The 21057-nt window shown below is 42.2% G+C and overlaps 2 protein-coding genes and 1 long non-coding RNA gene across 6 annotated transcripts in view; 2 read left to right on the top strand and 1 right to left on the bottom strand.

Annotated features, from left to right (window-relative positions):
- Positions 1-21057, bottom strand: part of LOC122541578 (zinc finger protein 271-like) — a 652600-nt gene that overhangs the window by 566277 nt on the left and 65266 nt on the right. The gene's annotated exons all lie outside the window — the stretch shown is intronic.
- LOC122541655 lies at positions 819-6168 on the top strand. The gene is made up of 3 exons (XR_006309637.1): positions 819-934; positions 5242-5470; positions 5638-6168. It is a non-coding gene; the product is annotated as an uncharacterized LOC122541655 (long non-coding RNA).
- Positions 7078-8650, top strand: LOC122541641. Its single transcript, XM_043678571.1, has 2 exons — positions 7078-7565; positions 8016-8650. Exons 1-2 carry the CDS (start codon positions 7518-7520, stop codon positions 8625-8627), a joined length of 660 nt encoding a protein of 219 aa, XP_043534506.1. The 5' UTR covers positions 7078-7517; the 3' UTR covers positions 8628-8650.

The following is a 21057-nucleotide window of genomic DNA, read 5'->3' as shown; positions in this document are numbered from 1 at the left end:
GTTTAGGGTGAGAGGGGAAAGATAAAAGAGACCTAAGGGGCAACTTTTTCACACAGTGTATGGAATGAGCTGCCAGAGGATGTGGTGGAGGCTGGTACAATTGCAACATTTAAGAGGCATTTGGATGGGTAAATGAATATGAAGGGTTTGGAGGGATATGGGCCGGGTGCTGGCAGGTGGGACTAGATTGGGTTGGGATATCTGGTCGACATGGACAGGTTGAACTGAAGGGTCTGTTTCCATGCTGTACATCTCTATGACTCAGATTGCTGCTGTGGAGCTTGCTGGGCGCAAGCATTGGAATTAGTGGATACTTCATTTCACTAATGTCCATGCTGCAAAAGACTGTAAAACGTTTTAGGACATCTGCTTTTGGGAAGTCCTATATGAATTTAATTTTTTTTTTCCTTTCTGGGGTTTACAGAGATAGGGTGGTGGGAGATTTTGCAAGGAATTGATAAAACAAGAAACATCGCAACAAAGAGAAAATGACCATTCACAGTCCATAGGATAATAACCTGCTTCCAACACACACAAATGAGCAATAGGAAAACAGTAAGATTCCTCACTCTGCACCTCCCAGGTAACTACGCCTCGCACTCTCATATTCAGGAATGAATCATCAATATTATGAGGCGCATTTCCACTCCTGACTGCCCACAGGATAGTCAGACTGCCTGAAGATTGGTGTGGATATTATGGGATACAATTTGTATAAAAGCTGCTCCTTCACTCACCATCTCCTCACTTGGTTTTCAGTCCCTATAGGAAGTGAACCAGCTCTGGAAGAGGAAGAGGAGACAATGGGCAGAGTGGGTGGGCTCTCTGATTGACGTCTCTCACAGTCAATCCAAATATTTCCTTATGAATGCGAATTTCCTGAAATTTGCGAAAAGGACTGGCGAAACGGAGTTGACTTTGAGCAGTAGATCAGGTAGGGATTTAAACTTGTCACTGAAGTTTATTCAAATGGCACATGTATTGCAGCTGCTGTCTCAGTTCCCCTGGTACCTGTAAATGTTTGACAGCAATTTCTAGTGTGGGCATAGTATTCTTCATCCTCGGAGGCTTCCAAACTGACAACATCAGTGTGGGATGTGTATCCTTAGATGTGTTTGACGTCAGATCAGAAGAGGAAGACCCACAACTTCCAAGGCAGTGATGAAATACAGTGATGGGTTCAGCACATGCATTGGAGACGGGATATCAGAGACAGGAACATAGGAAGGAAGGACATATGTCAGAGGGGCACAGGGAAAAGGTGCATGAGCTCCAGGACTTACAAAACGACTCGATGACCCAGGGCATGTCTCATTGTATGATAAGGGCCCAATGAGTTATTAACTTACAGCCCAGACTGGAGGTTCAGCTGCCCTCGGCTCCCAGTTCTGAGGGTCAACATTCACATCGTCTTATTTCTCTGCAGGGACATCTCTGTTCATTTACATCTCTTTTGAGATGTCCCTGTCCTTTCACCTCCCCAATAATGTCCTGAACCATTCATCTCTCATGGTTTCTGTCCAGGGGAGAATGATTTTGAGAGTGATTATGGCCATTCTCTCTCTCTGTCTCTCTCTGGGGAATACTGCGATCCAATCCAAGGTGTTGTCAATACCTTAGATAATTATAGTGTCATACAACCGGAGACAGACCTGACAGTTCATCTCATCTGCACTTACTAAACACCCCAATCTGACCTCTCCCCATTTGCCAACATTTGGCCCAAATCCTTCTCAACCCTTCCTATACTTATACCCATCCAGACGCTTTTTAAATGTTGTAATTGTACCAGCCTCCACCATTTCCTCTGGCAGCTCATTCCATACATGCACCACCCTCTGCGTGAAAAAGTTATGCAGGTTCCTTTTAAGTCTTTCCCCTCTCACTTTAAATCTGTGTCCTCTATTTTGGATTCTCCCACCTCAGGAAAACGATCATGGCCATTCACCCTTTGTTAATTTATAAACCTGCATGAGGTCATCCCTCAGCCTCTGACACTACAGAGGAAAAGCCCAGGCCTATTCAGACTCTCCCTATAATTCAAATCCTCCAATCCCAGCAACTTCCTTGTAAATCTCTTTTGCACCCTCTCAAGTTTAACAACATCCCACTTGCCTCTCTCTGTGAGCTGAAATGGTAACATTAGCCAAGGAAGGAAGGGATGCACCTTGTCCCTAATCAGTTGACCACCAGCTCCTTCACTTTCCCCCAGTATGGGTCATAGAGTCATAGAGATATACAACATGGAAACAGACCCTTCAGTCCAACTCGTCCATGCCGACCAGATATCCAAACCTAATCCAGTCCCATTTGCCAGCACTTCACCCATATCCCTCTAAACCCTTCCAATTCATATACCCATCCAAATGCCTTTTAATTGCTGTAATTGTACCAGCCTCCCCCCTTTCTTTGGCAGCTCATTCCATAGACGCACCACCCTGTGTGTAAAAACGTTGCCCCTTAGACCCTTTTATATCTTTCCCCTCTCATCCTGAACCTATATGCTCTCACTCTGGACTCCCCCAATCCAGGAAAAGACCATGTCTATTTATCCTATCAATGCCCTTCATGATTTTATAAACCTCTATAAACCCCTGTCTTCAATGCTCAGGGAAAACAGCCCCAGTCTATTCAGCCTCTCCCTATAGCTCAAACCTTCCAATCCTGGCAACATCCTTGTAAATCTTTTCTGAACCCTTTCAAGTTTCACAACATCCTTCCGATAGGAAGGAGACCAGAACTGCACGCAATATTCCAACAGTGGCCTAACCAATGTCCTGTACAGCCACAACATGACCTCCCAACCCCTATACTCAATGCTCTGACCAATAAAGGAAAGCATAGCAAATGCCTTCTTCACTATCCTATCTGTGATGTCCGACTTCCTAACAATGAAAGCACGATGGGATTATCCAGTTTGAGTGTGTTCACATGGAGTATTCTCAGACCGCCATTACACATGACATGAAGGAGGAGAATTGCTTTCTATTCAGGGAACCTTGAGTGTTCTTGGGTGACCTTCAATATGATACAATTTCCTGCTTCTTTTGCTTTGCACCATATTTCTTTCTCTCGGACCCAAGAAGGAGCAGTGGAGACTGTCCTCATCTCATCAGACAGGCCTGATCATCTCATCAGTTGTGATCACCATACGTCCTGGGATTCCTGGTTCAGGGCTGCACGACATGTCTTTGAACTGATGCCCTTATCCAAGAGTGACAGAATTTGGGTGGATCTGCTGCTCCAAAAAGTTAGGGTTTTGTATCTCTCATGTTCCTTCAGTCACATACTGTTTCTCACCTGCATCTACTGCTGATAGGGAAAAAGTGAGGCCTGCAGATGCTGGCGATCAAAGTCAAAGAGTGTGGTGCTGGAAAAGCACAGCCGATCACGCAGCATCCTAGGAGCAGGAGAATTGATGTTTCGAGCACAGGCTCTTCATCAGGAAGATGAACAGCATGTGCTCAAAACATCAATTCTCCTGCTCCTCGGATGCTGCATGATCAACTGTGCTTTTCCAGCACCACACTCTTTGACTCTATTGCTGATAGGCTCATCAGCGAACCAAACAGTATCAATCCAGAATGAGAACCAGCCAATGTTAAGCAACATTGGTGAGCAACATACTGGGCTCACTGTCAGCTGGCTCCAGGTCTAGGTCTGCATCTGCCTTGACTTCAGGGGGGATTGCCTAGACATCAGGGCATACCTCCTGCTGCTGGGAACTGGGAGGTCTTGTGGGAAAGGCAATGACTGCGATAGGAGATGACATGAAGGTGCGCTGGGGGGGTGGTGGAGAGAGGAGGGAGGTTGCAAGTGAGGCAAAGAAGGAGGCAATATTGGGAACTGGAGATTGTAAGGGAGCGAGAATAGTTTTAAATCTGTCAACAAAGTAATTCTCAACTCAAAGGAAGGCTGGAAATCTTGAAATGACTGAGGTAGTGAACTCCTCAAAATGAATATGGAATTTTTCACTTCACTGTGCATAGTTCAAGAACTGCTATGGGAACAAAATATAGAGGATGTTCATATTATGAACATGGTGTGAATTATTAATTTTAAATCTGATTGAGAGGGGAGATACAGAAAACAGGATTGTAACTGCCTGGTTACAAATTTCCAGCTTTGAGGATATTCAATGGAAATGCATGAACTTTGACCTCAATAGTCTGTTGAAGTATGTTTCGGGTGATGGCTGTTTTGTGTCAAAGTGTCTGTCAGTTATTTTGGAAAAAAAAACTCCTGTTGCTAACTATGCCAATGTAAGTACTCTGATGTTTGTGAAGTCAACGGTTCCCTCATCGTGCTTGAACTGATCAATTCAAATTGAGTATATTGATGAATTCTTCTTATTCAGCTTCAGTGTGAGTCCAAATATCCCATACACCTGCTTAAAAATGGAAGTTGTCGTTACTATGTGACAAGGTTATCCAATAAGTGAGTGGAAATGGAAAAGACACCCCTAAAAACAAAAACAAGTAATATTTGAAAATTAAAAGAAGCCCTCAGGTACAATCCCCAGGTACAATCCCCAGGTACAATCCCCAGGTACAATCCCCAGGTACAATCTCCAGGTACAATCCCCAGGTACAATCCTCAGGTACAATCCCCAGGTACAATCCTCAGGTACAATCCCCAGGTACAATCCCCAGGTACAATCTCCAGGTACAATCCCCAGGTACAATCCCCAGGTACAATCCCCAGGTACAATCCCCAGGTACAATCCTCAGGTACAATCCCCAGGTACAATCTCCAGGTACAATCTCCAGGTACAATCCCCAGGTACAATCCCCAGGTACAATCTCCAGGTACAATCTCCCTTACAACCTCTTGAAGAAATTATTTTGCCAAGGGTTGGTTCAAAGAGGCAGAGCTGGCTGGAGGATATGAATGACCCAGTCGTGTACCATTGCCTGACAATGCCTTTGTTGAGTGTCTCATACCAAAACCAGAAGTTTGATGGTCTCTAACAATAGAGGCATAGAATACAAAAACTAAGAGGTCTTGCTATACGGATACAGAACAGTTCGCACCACTGTGATGATAGTTTCCAATTTTGGACACCAGAAGTATGTAAAGGCTTTGTTGAGGATTCAGAAGATATTTACTACAATAACTCCAGAGCTTCCTTTGTGTGATTACACAATTGTTTATATCCCTTTGTCTGAGGTGTGTTCTAGTCAATTAACTAAACAGCATGTGTGTGTCCTACCTAATTAGTTATACTTATTTCTCAATCAGACCTAAACTTCTAACGAGATATTGTGACAACAGGAGCAAGTCGCTCTACACCCACTCTCAGTCTTGAAGAAGGGTTACACCTGAAACGTTGACTTCTCCACCTCCTGATGCTATCTGGCTGATGCTGTGTTCTTCCAGCCTCCTGCCTGTCTATTCTGTTTACAGCCCAGCTGGAAACCAGCACATGATTGTGAGGACACCATGATTAAAGCATCTTCAACCAATAATAGTGAGTGGATGATCAAACCCTTGTGCTTTGGTAGCATTAGTATCTGATTCCCCATACAGAAGAATAGCAGACTGGTACTCACTGTGGAACAGGCTGAGGAGTCAGCTTCTTCAGCAAAGAAGGAGATGGAGTTGGAAGAAATCATGTTTCCTTTTCCTGTTTTACAGAAGGATTGCTCTGTACTACACCAGAAAATGCAGAGAGGATAGACACCGCAGAGAGATCCTGACCATCACCCAAGGAACGACTGCACAACTGTGGGAAGACATCTGGTTTCTTTGCAGTATTGCTCAACACAGAAAAGATTAGGCAGTGAGACTATCATCTAGAAATTGGTTAGGTTGGGGGAGCTTTGACACATCATCAGATCTGAAACTGGTCAGTGATGTGGAGCCTTCCATCAGAACTAACCTTTCTGAAGGTTTGGCTATGGGTGATCAGTCAGGGTGAGGTTGGGAAGAAGTGTGAGGGGCTTGAAATGTGGTGAGAGCTTCAATCATTCATCAAGCTTCATAAAGCATGGACTTAATCCTACTGGTGAGAAGGTGTTCATGTGCAAGGTATGTGTGTAAGACTCCATAGGCTTATAAGAACCCCAATGATACAAGATTCATCCATTGTACAACTATTAGATTAGATTAGGTTACATTACAGTGTGGAAACAGGCCCTTCGGCCCAACAAGTCCACACCGACCCGCCGAAGCGCAACCCACCCATACCCCTACATTTACCCCTTACCTAACACTACGGGCAATTTAGCACGGCCAATTCACCTGACCTGCACATCTTTGGACGGTGGGAGGAAACCGGAGCACCCGGAGGAAACCCACGCAGACACGGGGCACTGACATAAATTCGACAGGCACTTTATGGAGGAGAAATTGTTCAAGTGTGTGGTGTGTGACCGAGCATTTGCATAATCATCAACACTTGTGAATCACCAACACACCCACACAGGAGAGAAACCCTTCAAGTGTGCAGTTTGTAACAGAAGGTTTGCACAATCATCAGGTTTGGTGATTCACCGGCGCATTCACACAGGTGAGAAACCATTCATGTGCGAATTGTGTGGCAAGTCATTCAGACAATCATCAAATCTCCACGTACATCAACGCATTCACACTGGTGAGAAGCCATACAAATGTGAGGTATGCAACAAATCATTCTCGTATTCTTCACAACTCCGCATTCACCAACGTATCCACACAGGGGAGAAACCATTCACCTGCAAGATGTGCAAAAAATCATTCTCAAACTCATCATCTCTCTATGTACACCATCGCATTCACACAGGTGAGAAGTTATTCATATGTCATGTGTGCAATAAATCCTTCTCAAAGTCATGGTGCCTCCGTGAACACCGACGCATTCACACTGGAGAGAAACCATTCATCTGCCTCGTGTGCAATAAATAATTTGCACAGTTATCATCCCTCCATGTACATGAACGTATTCATACCGAGGAGAAATTGGTCAAGTGTGAGGTGCGTGACAAAACCTTCACCCAGTTAGGGAATCTTCTGGTCCATCAGATGATCCATATAGGGGAGAAACCCTTTCAGTGTGAGGTGTGCAACCGAGCCTTCAACCAGTCGTCAAATCTCTGTGCACATCAACGCATTCACACAGGGGAGAAACCATTCAGATGTGAGGAGTGCAACGAATCCTTCTCAAGGTCATCCAAACTTCTGCTTCATCAGAGGATCACACAAAGGAGTAACCTTTCAGGTGTGAGATTTGTGATAAAACTTTCTTGGTTCTTTGACCCTTGGGGGAACCAAAGAATTCATAAAGCAGCAGAGAACCTCTTCATGTCCCATTGTTATGACAAGATTTTCATCCAAATCTCCAACCTTTTGAAGCATCAATGGATCACATTATGCCTAAAGCAGAGAAATATTGAGTCTATCAATCATCATGCAGAGTTAAAAGAGATTGGATGATTCGCCTAGCTTGGAGCTAGAGGAAGAAATTCCCAGTGTAACCCATAAAGTGAGTACTCCTGGGGTTAAAGATGATACAGCTGAGAAAATGAAAAGGAAGCAGCATGATGGAACATCATGGAACTGTAACTCTGTGGAGAGTGCAGTTTGTGGTAGGTAACACTTCTAGGTTTAAAGTATAACTTGCTAACAAAAGGAAATAGCATTTCATTGACAGTACTTTTGTTTTGCCATTTGATACAGTAAAAGCTTGAAATGTGAAATCTTGTGTCATTCTTTCAGCTATGAAGTAGAAATTAGAATTTCTCTTCAAATGTTACTGCAGATCAAATAATTAGAAGGGATCTAATATTTCTCAATGGCACTCAATATGAAAATCCTCAGGTTTTAATGATAGGATCCTGGTTCTTCCCAATAGATATTAATGATCTAGGCATTGGGATACATGGCATTTAAAATACCTGGACTTAAATTGTTGTGAACTATGAGGAATAAGGTTAAGAACTTAACATGGACATAGACTAGCTGGTGGAATGGGCATATAGTGGCAAAAGATGATTGGCGGTTGAGACAAAAAGTTGGGGGTTATTTTTGCATTCCAGGATGATCTTGTAATAGTAAGGATGAACACCTTGCCAAGACCTTCCCTACGCCTCCACTTCTCAACATTAAACAACCAGCAAACCTTAAACAGACCATTATTCGCAGCAAACTGCCCAGCCTTGAGGGCAACATCAACCACAACACCATACAGCCCTGTCATGGCAACCACTACAAGACGTGTTAGAGTGTCAACATGGAAACCACTATTACACATGGGGACACCACCCGCCATGTACGCAGCAAGTACTCATTGCAATTCAGCCAACATTGTCCATCTCATATGCTGCAGTCAAGGATGCCCCGAGGCATGGTACACTGGCGAGACTAAGCAGATGCTACAACAGCGGATGAATGGACACTCCACAACTATTACCAAGCAGGGGTGTTCCCTTCCATTCAGGGAACACTTCAGCGATCAGGGGCATTCACCCTCGGGTCTTCAAGTGACTATCCTCCAAGGCGAACGTTGGGATACGCAACAACGCAAAGTGGTCAAGCAGACACTGACAGTCAAGTTCAGTACCCATCAAAGTGGCCTCAACCAAGACCCTGGCTCATGTCTCACTACAGGTGACCCCACTACACACTCTCTCTCACTCACACACATATAGACCCTCTCTCATACACATGCTCTCTCACATACACACACACATACACACACAAAACACCCCCACACTCACACCCATGAACACACCCTCTCATAGGCTTTTACTCACACACACACTTGTGCATGCACACATGCAAACACACTCTCTCACACGCACTCACATGCACATACATTCTCACTCACGCATGCTCGCACACATATAAGTCTATGGGGAGAATTTACATTTGCAGAATTATATTTGCAGATACATTTTATTTTGCAGGCAGTCAATCCATGTAATATTTAATAAATTCCACTTTGGAAATGGAACCAGTCTGACTCAAGATTGGGATACAGACACACTATAACCTCACAATTTTAATGCACCTGAAATGTCACCTTTATTAAAATAAAACCTTATGTATTCTTGAAAATATGACTAAAAAGAAGTTGTGGGATTTACATATTAATGAACCAAAACCTGCAGCCCATTCTAAAAGATGAAAGACTTAACAGCAATCTAGGTTTGTTCAAGAAATCATTTCAGTTGCATTACACTGTAATCTTTTGCTATAAATTCTGTGTTTTATGGTCCTGCTCCACAGCTACCTGATGAAGGAGCAGGGCTCTGAAAGCTAGTGCTTTCAGATAAACCTGTTGAACTCTCACCTGGTGATGCTGATTTTTAACTTTGTCCACCCCACATTTTGTAATAGTAAGCAGTTTTAACAGATGGGGAATTGGACTCCATCATGCTTTATGTGATCCAGCCATATCTAATACTGGATGTTAAAACAGTTGTTACCACAATTGTTCAAGCCTGCATTTACTCTGTTAAAGGAGAAATGAAGGCTGCATCTGGGGAAATGGCCAGGGTGAGAGAGGGAATTATCTTATTGTGGACATAGGGATCACACATGGAGGTGAGGGTGGGGTTGACGAAAACAGTTGCTGCAGAAATGTTGTGGTACAGAGAATCACAGGCCAAGACAGTTTGGATTTTGAGAGTGCAGTTGCCAATGAATAGAGGAATAGTTTTTTGCCAGGGAGGAATATAGAAGTAAGTACAGTTCGAATGTTTAAGGGAACATGGAAATGATTGATACAATGAGAAGAGTGAGGCCAGGTGAGACAGCAAGGTTAAGGAGATGGCCAGGAATCACTGAAGAGTCAAGACTGGTCTCCTACCTATCGGAAAGATGTTATGAAACTTGAAAAGGTGCAGAAAAGATTTACAAGGATGTTACCAGGGTTGGAGGATTTGAGCTATAGGGAGAGGCTGAACAGGCTGGGGCTCATTTCCCTGGAGCATCGGAGACTGAGGGGTGACCTTATAGAGGTTTACAAAATTATGAGGGGCATGGATAGGATAAATAGACAAAGTCTGTTCCCTGGGGTCAGGGAGTCCAGAACTAGAGGGCATAGGTTTAGGGTGAGAGGGGAAAGATATAAAAGAGACCTAAGGGGCAACTTTTTCACACAGAGGGTGGTACATGTATGGAATGAGCTGCCAGAGGATGTGGTGGAGCCTGGTACAATTGCAACATTTAAGAGGCATTTGGATGGGTATATGAATAGGAAGGGTTTGGAGGGATATGGGCCGGGTGCTGGCAGGTGGGACTAGATTGGGTTGGGATACCTGGTCAGCATGGACAGGTTGGACCGAAGGGTCTGTTTCCATGCTGTACATCTCTATGACTCTATGACTCTAGTGACAACATCATTGGATGGTAGGTTTGGAGAATGATCTGTGCAAATGGAGTCCTCCAGAAATGGTGCATCTAGTGATGGGGAGATACACAGTCACCCATCTGGTTGTAGAAGAGAAAGACAGTCCTCTATGCACAGTGAATTTGTTTTCTTCTTCTTAGATCCAAAAGTGCTGTTACAAAAGGGCTTTTTCAACTATTAATCACCACCAGTAAATCTTCCATGTTTTCCAATTGATTAATTAACATGCTAAGCTCGTGCTGAGGGCAATGCAGACAATCAAAGGGGTAAGGGTCTAATTCAAAATGGAAGGGGAGAATTCCTCAACTGAATTTTATATATTATCAGTTGACATTTCAAAGTAGTGATTGTGCTTGGGGTGTTGGGTAAATTGAAGTCAGAATTTGTCTGGGAAGTGAAGGTGAGATTGTAATGGTGCTCAGCTTGAGAGAAGTATTACATTGGTTTGTGTCACTGGAAAGCAAGTGACAGAATGAGAAGGGGCTGAGTGGGAACTGTTTAGATTGTTTGATCAATTCAAACAGTAAGTTCCTTCACTGTCACAGAATGTGACAACATTGAGAGAAGAGGCTTTGAGATTTGTTTCTAAACCAAATTTTGCTCCACCCCAGCTGAGACTTGACCCACAATTCTTGCTTTATCCATTAAGTCACTGGGCTGTACAAAGTGGAGGCTTGGTGATTGTAACTTGATCCTTTGCCTCTGTAATCTCCTCAAAATTTGATGCCTTTTTCTGGAATGGCCCTTTCTTTTCAAACACAATCTGATTGGATCAATTCCAGGAATAAAATGACAGGAATGGACTTTGCGTTTTCTGTGTCAGTATGAATTTTGCAAAGTATCAATTGTATGTGAAGAACAATTGTCTTTCTAGATGTTTCCTTGCTTGCCATAGAGTCATAGAGATGTAGCCTCCGACGCTCTTAGCCTCCGACGCTCCAGGGAAAACAGCCCCAGCCTGTTCAGCCTCTCCCTATAGCTCAAATCCTCCAACCCTGGCAACATCCTTGTAAATCTTTTCTGAACCCTTTCAAGTTTCACATCTTTCTGATAGGAAGGAGACCAGAATATTCCAACAGTGGCCTAAGTAGTTTGGTTTAAATAAAAGAAATTAATTTATCGTGAGTTATAATCTATACAAAGCAATTGATAAAGCAACAGGAAATTAGATCACAAGATTTTGCTTAAAACAGCTTTAAATAAACAAAATAACAAAACAATTGAAAATCATAGCAGTGTTATGGAGTAGAAGCTGGTCATTCAATCCATGCATGCAATCTTCAAATGAACACTACTACCTAGTGCCAATCACATGCTTTTTCTACATATTCTTGTGCATTATTGTTTTCCAAATAATCACCTAATGCTCTCTGAAATGCCTTACCTAAACTCACCTGCACCATACTTCCAGGCAGTGCATTCAATACCCAACTACATCCTATGTGAAAAAGATTTTTCTCTTTGTACATCATGTTAACCCTATTGTTCTTGTTTCTTTTATAAGCAGAAACAGCTTCACACTATTTCCAGTTCTCTTATAATTTTGAAAATTTCAATCAAATCTCCACTCAGCCTTCTCTCCAAGGAAGTACATTGTAAAATAGGGCTGAGTTAGCCTGGATTTGTCAAGGGTAAGTCATGCCTGATAAATCTGTTATAATTCTTTGAGGAGGTAATGAACAAGTTAGACAAAAGAGAGCTAGTGAATGTGACTTATTTGGATTTCCCAAAGGCCTTTGACACGATACCACACGGGAGTCTTTTCAATAAGGTAGGAGCCCATGCTGTTTGTGGTACTGTATTGGCATGGATTGGCTGGTTGGCAGAATGCAGAGAGTGGTGACAGCCAGTGACTTGTGGAGTTCTGCAGGGGTCAGTGTTGGGATCACAATTATTCACGTTATACATTAACGATCTGGATGAAGTAACTGAGGGTATTATTGCTAAGTTTGCAAGTGACACAAAGATAGGTGAGAGATAGATAGTGTTGAGGAAGCTTAAGGACTTGGATAAATTAGAAGAGTGGGCTAAGAAGTGGCAGATGGAAAACAATATGGGATATTGTGCAGTTAAGCACTTTGGTCAGAACAATAGATGCGTTGGTTATTTTCTGAATGGGAAAAGGCTTCAAAAGGGGATTTGGGAATCCTAGGTCAGGATTCTCTTCAGGTTATCCTGTAGGTTCAGTTAGCAGTTCAGAAGTCAAATGCAATATTGGCATTCTTTTAAAGAGGGCTAGAATACAACAGCAGATATGTATGGCTGAGGTTTTATAAGACTCTAGTCATACCACATTTGGAATACTGTGAACAGTTTTGGGCCCCATATCTAAGGCCTGGGAAGGGGTCCAGAGGAGATTTATAAGAATTATCCTGGGAATGATGGACTTGTATGTGCGGAGTGGTTGTAGATTCTGGATTTGCACTCGATGGAGTTTAGAAGGATGAGGGCAGTTCTGAAACTTAGAGAATAGAAAGGCCTGGGGAAGATTTTCAACTAGTAGGAGAAACTACGATTCGAGTGTACAGCCTCAGAGTGAAGGGATGACCATTCAGAACTGAGATGACGAGGAATTAATTTAAAATTCTTATGAGTAATACTTAATGTGGTTTAAATATAGAAACATAGAGCATGATCTCCAGTTTTGGCTGTATGAGATTTAACAAATCAGGACTATGGATAGTCAATATTACAAAGTTTATTGAAGGAATTGTCTCAATCAAAAACTTCAGAAAATTATGTTTTACAGCTTTAGCCGGTTGCACAGTCTGGTAAATTGTGAATCACCCTTCTCTCAGGTCTCTGGCCTCTATCTTACAGTGTCTCACACAGATTGTTCACACTTTGGATTCTCCAATATCTGACAGTACTGAGACATTGTTACAGCACCGTTTAATTAAACCCCAGGGAGACCATCATGCCAGAATCAGGCAATACAGAAATTGATTTTAGCTGTTTCTGGGTAAACCTGTTTGTTTCCAACTTTCATTAATTTGCATTGTTTTAAACAGAGAGGCTTATGGGTGTGGTTAATGCTGTGAAGGTTTAGTTTTCAAACATAATATCAGAAAGTTGTTCTGGAACAATGATCAAAATTAATTTGAATTTCAACTAATGTTCGATGTGGTAAAATGGTAATTTAATGTACATACAATGATATTGATGTTAGAAGCCACAATACAAAAAAGGTTTTTATCCAAGAATTCCATTTCATTAGAAAAAAGTACTGTATGCAATATTTTTTGAAAGTTGCTCCAAATATGTAGCCCATGGACAAAACTAACACATTGGAACAAAGCACTGTAGATTGTTTTCAGTCTTTCCCAATTTTTTGCTGTCCATTCACAGCAGTGCACAGTCTGTGAACTGTTCAGCTCTTCTGATGGCACGTATTTGATTAGGTTAGATTCCCCTCAGCGTGGAAACAGGCCCTTCGGCCCAACCAGTCCACACAGACCCATTTCCCTCTGACTAATGCGCCTCACACTATGGGCAATTTAACTTGGCCAATTCACCTGACCTGCATATCTTTGGACTGTGGGAGGAAACCCTCACAGACACTGGGAGCAACTTTGATCTCCAGCATCTGCAGACCTCACTTTCTCCACTGTGGGAGGAAACCCTCGCAGAGAGTGTGCAAACTCCACACAGACAGTCACCTGAGGTTGGAATCAAACCTGGGACTCTGGTGCTGTGAGATAGCAGTGCTAACCACTGGGACACTGTGCCATGAGTTGTTATTGACTCTTCATCTGGTACTTGCTGGTGCCTGAGATGACATTTGTCTTTCTGCGGAATATAATTGATTTGGTAGCTCCATGACAGCAGCTGATGGAATTTAAATTCAATGAATAAATCTGGAAATGAAACCTAGTCTCAATAATGCTGGCTATGAAGCTACAATCAATTTTTGAAACAAAAACTATTTGGTTCTGTAAAAACTACATCTTTTTATTTTTATGTGATTTAAAACTGTGGAATGAAATAAGAAAGAACTGTTTCAAAATATATTTGAAATTAAGTCATTTGATACCAATTGTGAATGCTGTAAGTTTAAAGTGAGAGGAGAAAGATTTTAAAAAGGACATGAGGGCAACGTTTTTATTCGTGTGTGAAATGAATTGCTAGAGGGATTGATGTGTGCAGGTGTAGTTACAACATTTAAAACACATTTATAGGATATGAATAAGAAATCTTTGGAGGGATATGGGCCAAACGCAGGCAAGTGTGACTGGCTTAATTTGGAAAACCTAGTTGGCATGGATGATTGGACCAAAAGGTCTGTTTCAATGGTGTATGACTCTATGATTCTATGAGTGTGGGTTCCAGCAATACGCTGGCAAATTGGTGCAGACATGTTGTTACAAGTGAAGTTGACTAGTTTGTGGACTAGTGGTCGGTTATCAATGATAAAGATCCTCTGCCTCCAACAACCATATGAGTGGTTGTCAGGTAGCTGAGCAGCCTGGGCTGTGAATGAAACAGACCAGAAATCAGCAGGTCTGCAGCAGCTATCTCAGAATACAACAGGACCTTAATCAGATGGACCAATAGGCTAAGGAGTGGCAGATGAATTTCATTTAGATAAATTTGAGGTGTTGCATTTTTGGTAAGGCAAACCAGGCAGACCTTGTACAGTTAATCGTAGGACCCTGAGAAGTGTTCCTGAACAAAAAGACCTAGGGATGCAGGTGCATAGCTCCTTGAAAGTGGAGTTATAGGTAGATAGGGTGATCAAGAAGGCATGTGGTATGCTTGCCTTTATTGGTCAATTCATTGAGTGTAGGAGTTGAGATGTCATGTTGCGGCTGTACAGGACGTTGGTGAGGCCAGTTTTAGAATACTACATTTAATTCTGGATTGAATTAGGAAAGGATGTTGTTAAACTTGAAAATGTCCAGAAAAGATTTACAAGAATGTTCCCAGGACTGGAGGGTTTGAGTTTTTGGGAGAGGCTGAATAGGCTGGGGCTTTTTTCCCTGGAGTGTCAGAGTCTGAGGGGTGATCTTACATAGGTTTATAAAATCATAAGGGGCATGGATAGGGTGAATAGCCAAGGTCTTTTTCCCAGAGTAGGGAGGTCCAAACCTAGAGGGCATAGGGTTATGGTGAGATGGTAAAGCCGGAAGCTGGTACAATTGTGTCATTTAAAAGGCATCTGAATGAGTACATGAATAGAAAAGATGCAGAAGGATATGGGCCAGATGCTGGCAAATAGGACTAGATCAGTTTAGGATATGGAAGGATTAGATTGTAGGGTCTGTTAGCATGCTGTCTAACTCTATGATTCTGAAGCTCTCATTCTCAGTTTTCTGTCATAAGCCAGAAGAAAACCAGATTATTGTTCCTTCAGCAGATCCTGCAAGTTGGGTCTTTCAATTGGAGAGACCTGTCCGATGTCAAACAGATACCTTTTGCAAACCTATAGAAGCATTTGGAATAAAGGAGGGTCAAGGAAAGACTTCAGATTAGCAAGGCCCAACCCAATGGATCTTGTGAACAAAATGTGTTATGAAGGTGTAAGCGGTACTGTGCCTCGAAGAGAGTCAAAAACTAGCAGAACTACCTGACACAGTACCAAGTGTTCTTAACAAGGTAACAATGTAACATTTGGTCGAACAGCTAGAGTAGCTGGGTTGCCTGGAGACAAAAAAAACTAATTCAAATTTGGCCAATCAGTTTACATTATGTCCCAAGATGCTAAACCCCAATCAAGTTTGAATTTAATATTTTGACAATATTAACACCAATGAAATGATCCGATGCTTTGGGGTATAAACAAAATTGAACAGTTGGGGGAAGAATTGCCAAAAGACCAACAGATGTATGACTGCTAGTAAGAACTCTCTGAGAGGTACCTGATCTGGAGAAGGAATATGCACAGGAAAAAAAACATCAACAGCAATATTTTTTGGTACATCTTAATCTGGGGTTTTATCGGACCAGTATTGTAGGGAGGGAGGTAAAAGATAGGTTAGAGAAAGAAGTTGTAGATAATTGTTAGGTTAATATTCTCTGTTAGACTTAAAGAATAAAGTTCTTAAATATTTTTATAGTTTAAATAGTGACTTTGGGGATAGTTCTTTGCCTCTCGAATTTTAACAGATTACAGCATGGGGTGAATCTTTTCTGTGTTGCTGATTTAAATTAGCAGAGGGGTTTACTCCATGTCGTAGCAAACTACAGAACAGTTTTTCCATTGACAAATGATTTTTTTCTTCCCCTGTTTATGTTCACCTGAGTGTAAGGGGGAGTTTATAAGGGGTATGCAGTCTGAATTAGTAGATCACTTATTTGAATTGTTTACCTGTTGCTAGATCTAATTGCCTGTAATGAATCTTTATTTTAAGTACAGAAATCTTGTCTGTGCTTTGTATCAACCTGGGTCTGAAAATCAAGTTGTTTGGAGATTTTATTTTAAAAATGTTAACTTTTATGCTGGCTCAGAAATACTGGGCTTGATTTCCAATGTACTATCACAGTGAGTCGTGACAGCTTATTAATGTCCCTTCAGGAGTGACATGTGGTATCCTTTCCAGGTCTGGCCTACAGGTAACTCCAGACCCATAACAACACTGGTGACTCTTAACTGACCTCTGAAATGGCCTTAGAAGCCAATCAGTTCAAGGGCAATAAGGGATGAGCCACAAATGTTGCCATGCCAGCCATTCCCACATCCCATGAAAGAATAAAGGATTTGTTGCAGCTGATCTATCGAATTTGTTTGAAAATAGTTGACCTTTAGGACTGATCGTTACTCAGCTCCTTGTTCAGTTGGTGAAATGCCTCATGAGCTGTATGCCATGAAAGAGCTGCTAGTTGCAGCTATGAGCACTTGTCACTCACACTCTCTCAGTAGTATTTTAGGTGTTGGAACCTTTGTCTGGGTGCTGTGTGACATTTGTCATTGGACTGGGCAACATTCCATGACTTTAATAGGTGTCTTTCTCCTCTCGGAACCTGCCTTTCACAAATCAGTGCTGGATCTGTTGATTTTTTTTGATGATCTTTGTCAATTTCCACTGCTGTCTCAGCCTCTGCATTTGAATGCCAATAGTGTGGAGCTGAATTTCCTAATCAGAAAGGAAGTGTCTGAATTCTTCACAAGTGAATTGAAGTCATTGTCCCCGATCACAATGTCAGGAATATCATGACTACTAAAGTGTGCTTTTAGACATTCTACAATTTCACTATGAGTCAGTAATGTCAGCTGCTCTAACTCCCTGCTACCTAAATAGTTATCGAATGTGATGAGATAATCAGTTCCAATGAGAGTGAAGGGCTCTACTCCAAGCTTCATCCATGGGCTGTCTCAGATGTCACAAGTCATGAGCAACTCTTTATCAAGTTTAGTTTGATGTTCATTACAAGCTCTGCACTGGCTGATGTGGTCCTTCACCTCATTCTCATTTTTGGCCAGTACAGCACTTCTCTTACCTTCCTCAGACTAGACTCAATTTTTTATGGTTTGTGTGGGATGTAAATCAGGATCTCTTTTCACATCTCCTTGTGGATAATGATCCTACTTCCTTTGTACAAGATGCCATATAGGACCAATCGCCTTGTTTTTGTTTGTCTAACAACCTCTTAGTGTATCCTTGATGACTATCCTTGCACTAAACCTCCTGAAACATTTGAAGTGTTGCATTTTATTGTGAAATTCGTTTGTTTGGAGGAAGATGCCTGTCTGTCAGATTCAATGCTTCTGCTGGGTTGATGATTTCTAGAGCTTGTCATGCTGTTGCTCCTTGTTGAGTATGGAAGATTTCACACTCTGTACCAGCATCTACGTCCTTGAGAGAGAGTGTAGCAGCTCAATTACATGATAGTGATGGACATCTGCTTTCCTTGGTTGCACTTCCCTTCCATGTGATACAACTGCAATTGAATTAACATCCTTTGCAAACACTTTGAGTGAATGAAAGTGAATTGAGAAAGGTTCTTTGAAATGGCTTGTGATCAAGTGCTATTTTTTCCCAAACTAGTTGAAAAATCTCATTGTGCCATCCAGTGTGTATTAATGCTCTGGATACAAACACAACGGGTTATCCTCACTGCCTGGGGGTTACTCCAAGTCATGTTTCACTGACATCACACTGCAGGGTCACTCCATTGTTACATCATAATCCCTCAGCACCGATTCAGTCCCTTCAAATTTATCCCTCAATTTCATTTCCGAGTGTTTTTAAAAATGTGCTGAAGTTTGCTGCCTCTATCACCCTTTCAGACAGTGCAATTCTGACTCTCATTGCCTCTCAACATTACTTCTCAACTCTCCTATAATCTTTCCATCAACGACTTTAAGTCTTTTGTCTCTGGTTATTGATCTCTCTGCTCTGGAAATATGAGTGAAACAATTCTATCAGCTACCTGTGGAGTCACCTGCTTCCCTTCCAAAATCCTGTCTGGAAAAACTTCCATCAATTCTCCCCCTCTGCCCAGCCTAGAAACTCACATATTTCTCTAATTTCTCTCCTATCTCATAACCTCTCTGAATTCATCTTGTACAGGAAACCCATATCCTATGTCCCTTCCTCCAAAGCTTGTGCTGATCCCACCGCTGCATGTCATCACTGCCTTGGATGCTGTGAGTCTTCCTTTTCTGATCTGCATTCACACACATACCTGAGTATATACATGCCACACTGATATCAGTTTGAAAGCCTCCAAGCATGCAGAATGCTGTTCCCACACTAGAAATCTTTGTCAATGCAACAAGACCTGGACAACATTCAGGCTTGAGTGAAAAAATTGCAAATAACATTCCTGCCACACAAATGCCAGATAATGACTGTTTCGAAAAGGACACCATGTAACCACCAGCCCATGACATTCAATCGCATTATCATCACCAAGTCCCTCATTATCAACACCCTGCAATTACCATTGACCTGACTCCCCATATCTACAAGAGCAGGTTAGAGGCTAGGAAGCTTCAGTGAGTAACTCAACTGCTGACTCCCCAGAGCATGACCACCATCTACAAGACACAGTGAGGAATGTAATAGAATGCTCCCATCTTGCCTGGATGAGTGCAGCTCCAACAACACTCAAGGGCTCAACACCATCTAGCACAATGCAGCCCACTGATTGGCACTGCATCCACAAACATTCACTCCCTCCACCACTGCTGCTCAGTAGCAGCAGTGTGTACTATCTACAACTTGCACAACAGATATTTGCCAAAGATAACTTTGACAGCACCTTCCAAACCCATGACAACTACCACCTGGAAGTACAAGGGCAGCAGATATATGAATACACCATTACCTGGATGTTCCCCTCCAAGTCACTCACTACCCTGACTTGAATGTACATCACCGTTCCTTCACTGTTGCTGGGTAAAAATCCTAGAATAAAATAAAATTTTAAATCCTAACAAAAAGCATCATTTAAATGGAAAAAGACTGTAGAATTCTGAAGTGCCCAGGGATCGAAATGTTCTCATACAATGTTAGCATGCAGACTCATTAAGTAATTTAGAACTTTAGTGTAGTGTTCTCCTTTGTTATTAAAGGAGTTGAACATAAAAGTAAAATTGAACACAGAAGTAAGGATATTATGCTTCAATTTTGCAAGTCAATGATGAGATCTTTATGATCCCAGTCGATGATACTACTGGACAAGTCAGTTCAGAGATACAGGCAACGAGACTAGACAGGGTTTGAGGTTCACAAGGAGGAGGTGTTAGCAATTCTGGAAAGTGTGAAAATAGAAAAGTCCCCTGGGTTGGATGGGATTTATCCTAGGATTCTCTGGGAAGCCAGGGAGGAGATTGCACAGCCTCTGGCTTTGACCTTTATATCATCATTGTCTACAGGAATATTGCCAGAAGACTGGAGAATAGCAAAAGTCCCCTTGTTCAAGAAGGGGAGTAGAGAGAACCTTGGTAATTATAGACCAGTGAGCCTTACTTCAGTTGTGGGTGAAGTTTTCGAAAGGGTTATCAGAGATTGGATTTATAATCATCTAGAAAGAAACAAGTTGATTAGGGATAGTCAACACAGTTTTGTGAAGAATAGGTCGTGCCTCGCAAACCTTATTGAATTCTTTGAGAAGGTGGATAGGGTAAAGCGGTTGATGTGGTGTATATGGATTTCAGTAAGATGTTTGATAAGGTTCCCCATGATAGGCTATTGCAGAAAATATGGAGGCATGTGATTATGGAGTCATTGAGTCATAGAGATGTACAACACGGAAACAGACCCTTCGGTCCAACCCATCCATGCTGACCAGATATCCCAACCCAATCTAGTCCCACCTGCCAGAACCTGGCCCATATCCCTCCAAACCCTTCCTATTCATATACCCATCCAGATGCATTTTAAATGTTGTAATTGTACCAGCCTCCATCACCTCCTCTGGTTCATTCCTGACACATACCACCCTCTGCATGAAAATGTTGCCCCTTAGGTCACTTTTATATCTTTCCCCTCTCAACCTAAACCTATGCCCTCTAGTTCTGGACTCCCCCATCCCAGGAAAAAGACTTTGTCTGTTTATCCTATCCATGCCCCTCATGATTTTGTAAACTTCTATAAGGTCACCCCTCAGCCTCCGATGCTCCAGGGAAAACAACCCCAGTCTATTCAGCCTCTCCCTATAGCTCAAATCCTCCAACCCTGGTAACATCCTTGTAAATCTTTTCTGAACCCTTTCAAGTTTCACAACATCTTTGCGATAGGAAGGAGACCAGAATTGCACGCAGTATTCCAACAGTGGCC

This window comes from Chiloscyllium plagiosum, chromosome 37, assembly GCF_004010195.1.
Source record: "Chiloscyllium plagiosum isolate BGI_BamShark_2017 chromosome 37, ASM401019v2, whole genome shotgun sequence".
Classification (NCBI taxonomy): Eukaryota; Metazoa; Chordata; class Chondrichthyes; order Orectolobiformes; family Hemiscylliidae; genus Chiloscyllium; species Chiloscyllium plagiosum.
The sequence above is the reverse complement of the archived record's forward strand: the minus strand, read 5'-3'. Positions and strand labels throughout refer to the sequence as shown.

What these genes read in the sequence shown, in the direction of transcription:
- LOC122541641 (XM_043678571.1), top strand. Translation starts at nt 7,518, where the DNA reads ATGATGGAACATCATGGAACTGTAACTCTGTGGAGAGTGCAGTTTGTG. An exon ending in TGTGGAGAGTGCAGTTTGTG is followed by an intron (nt 7,566 to 8,015) that starts GTAGGTAACACT and finishes TTTGCATTCCAG; the next exon opens with GATGATCTTGTAATAGTAAG.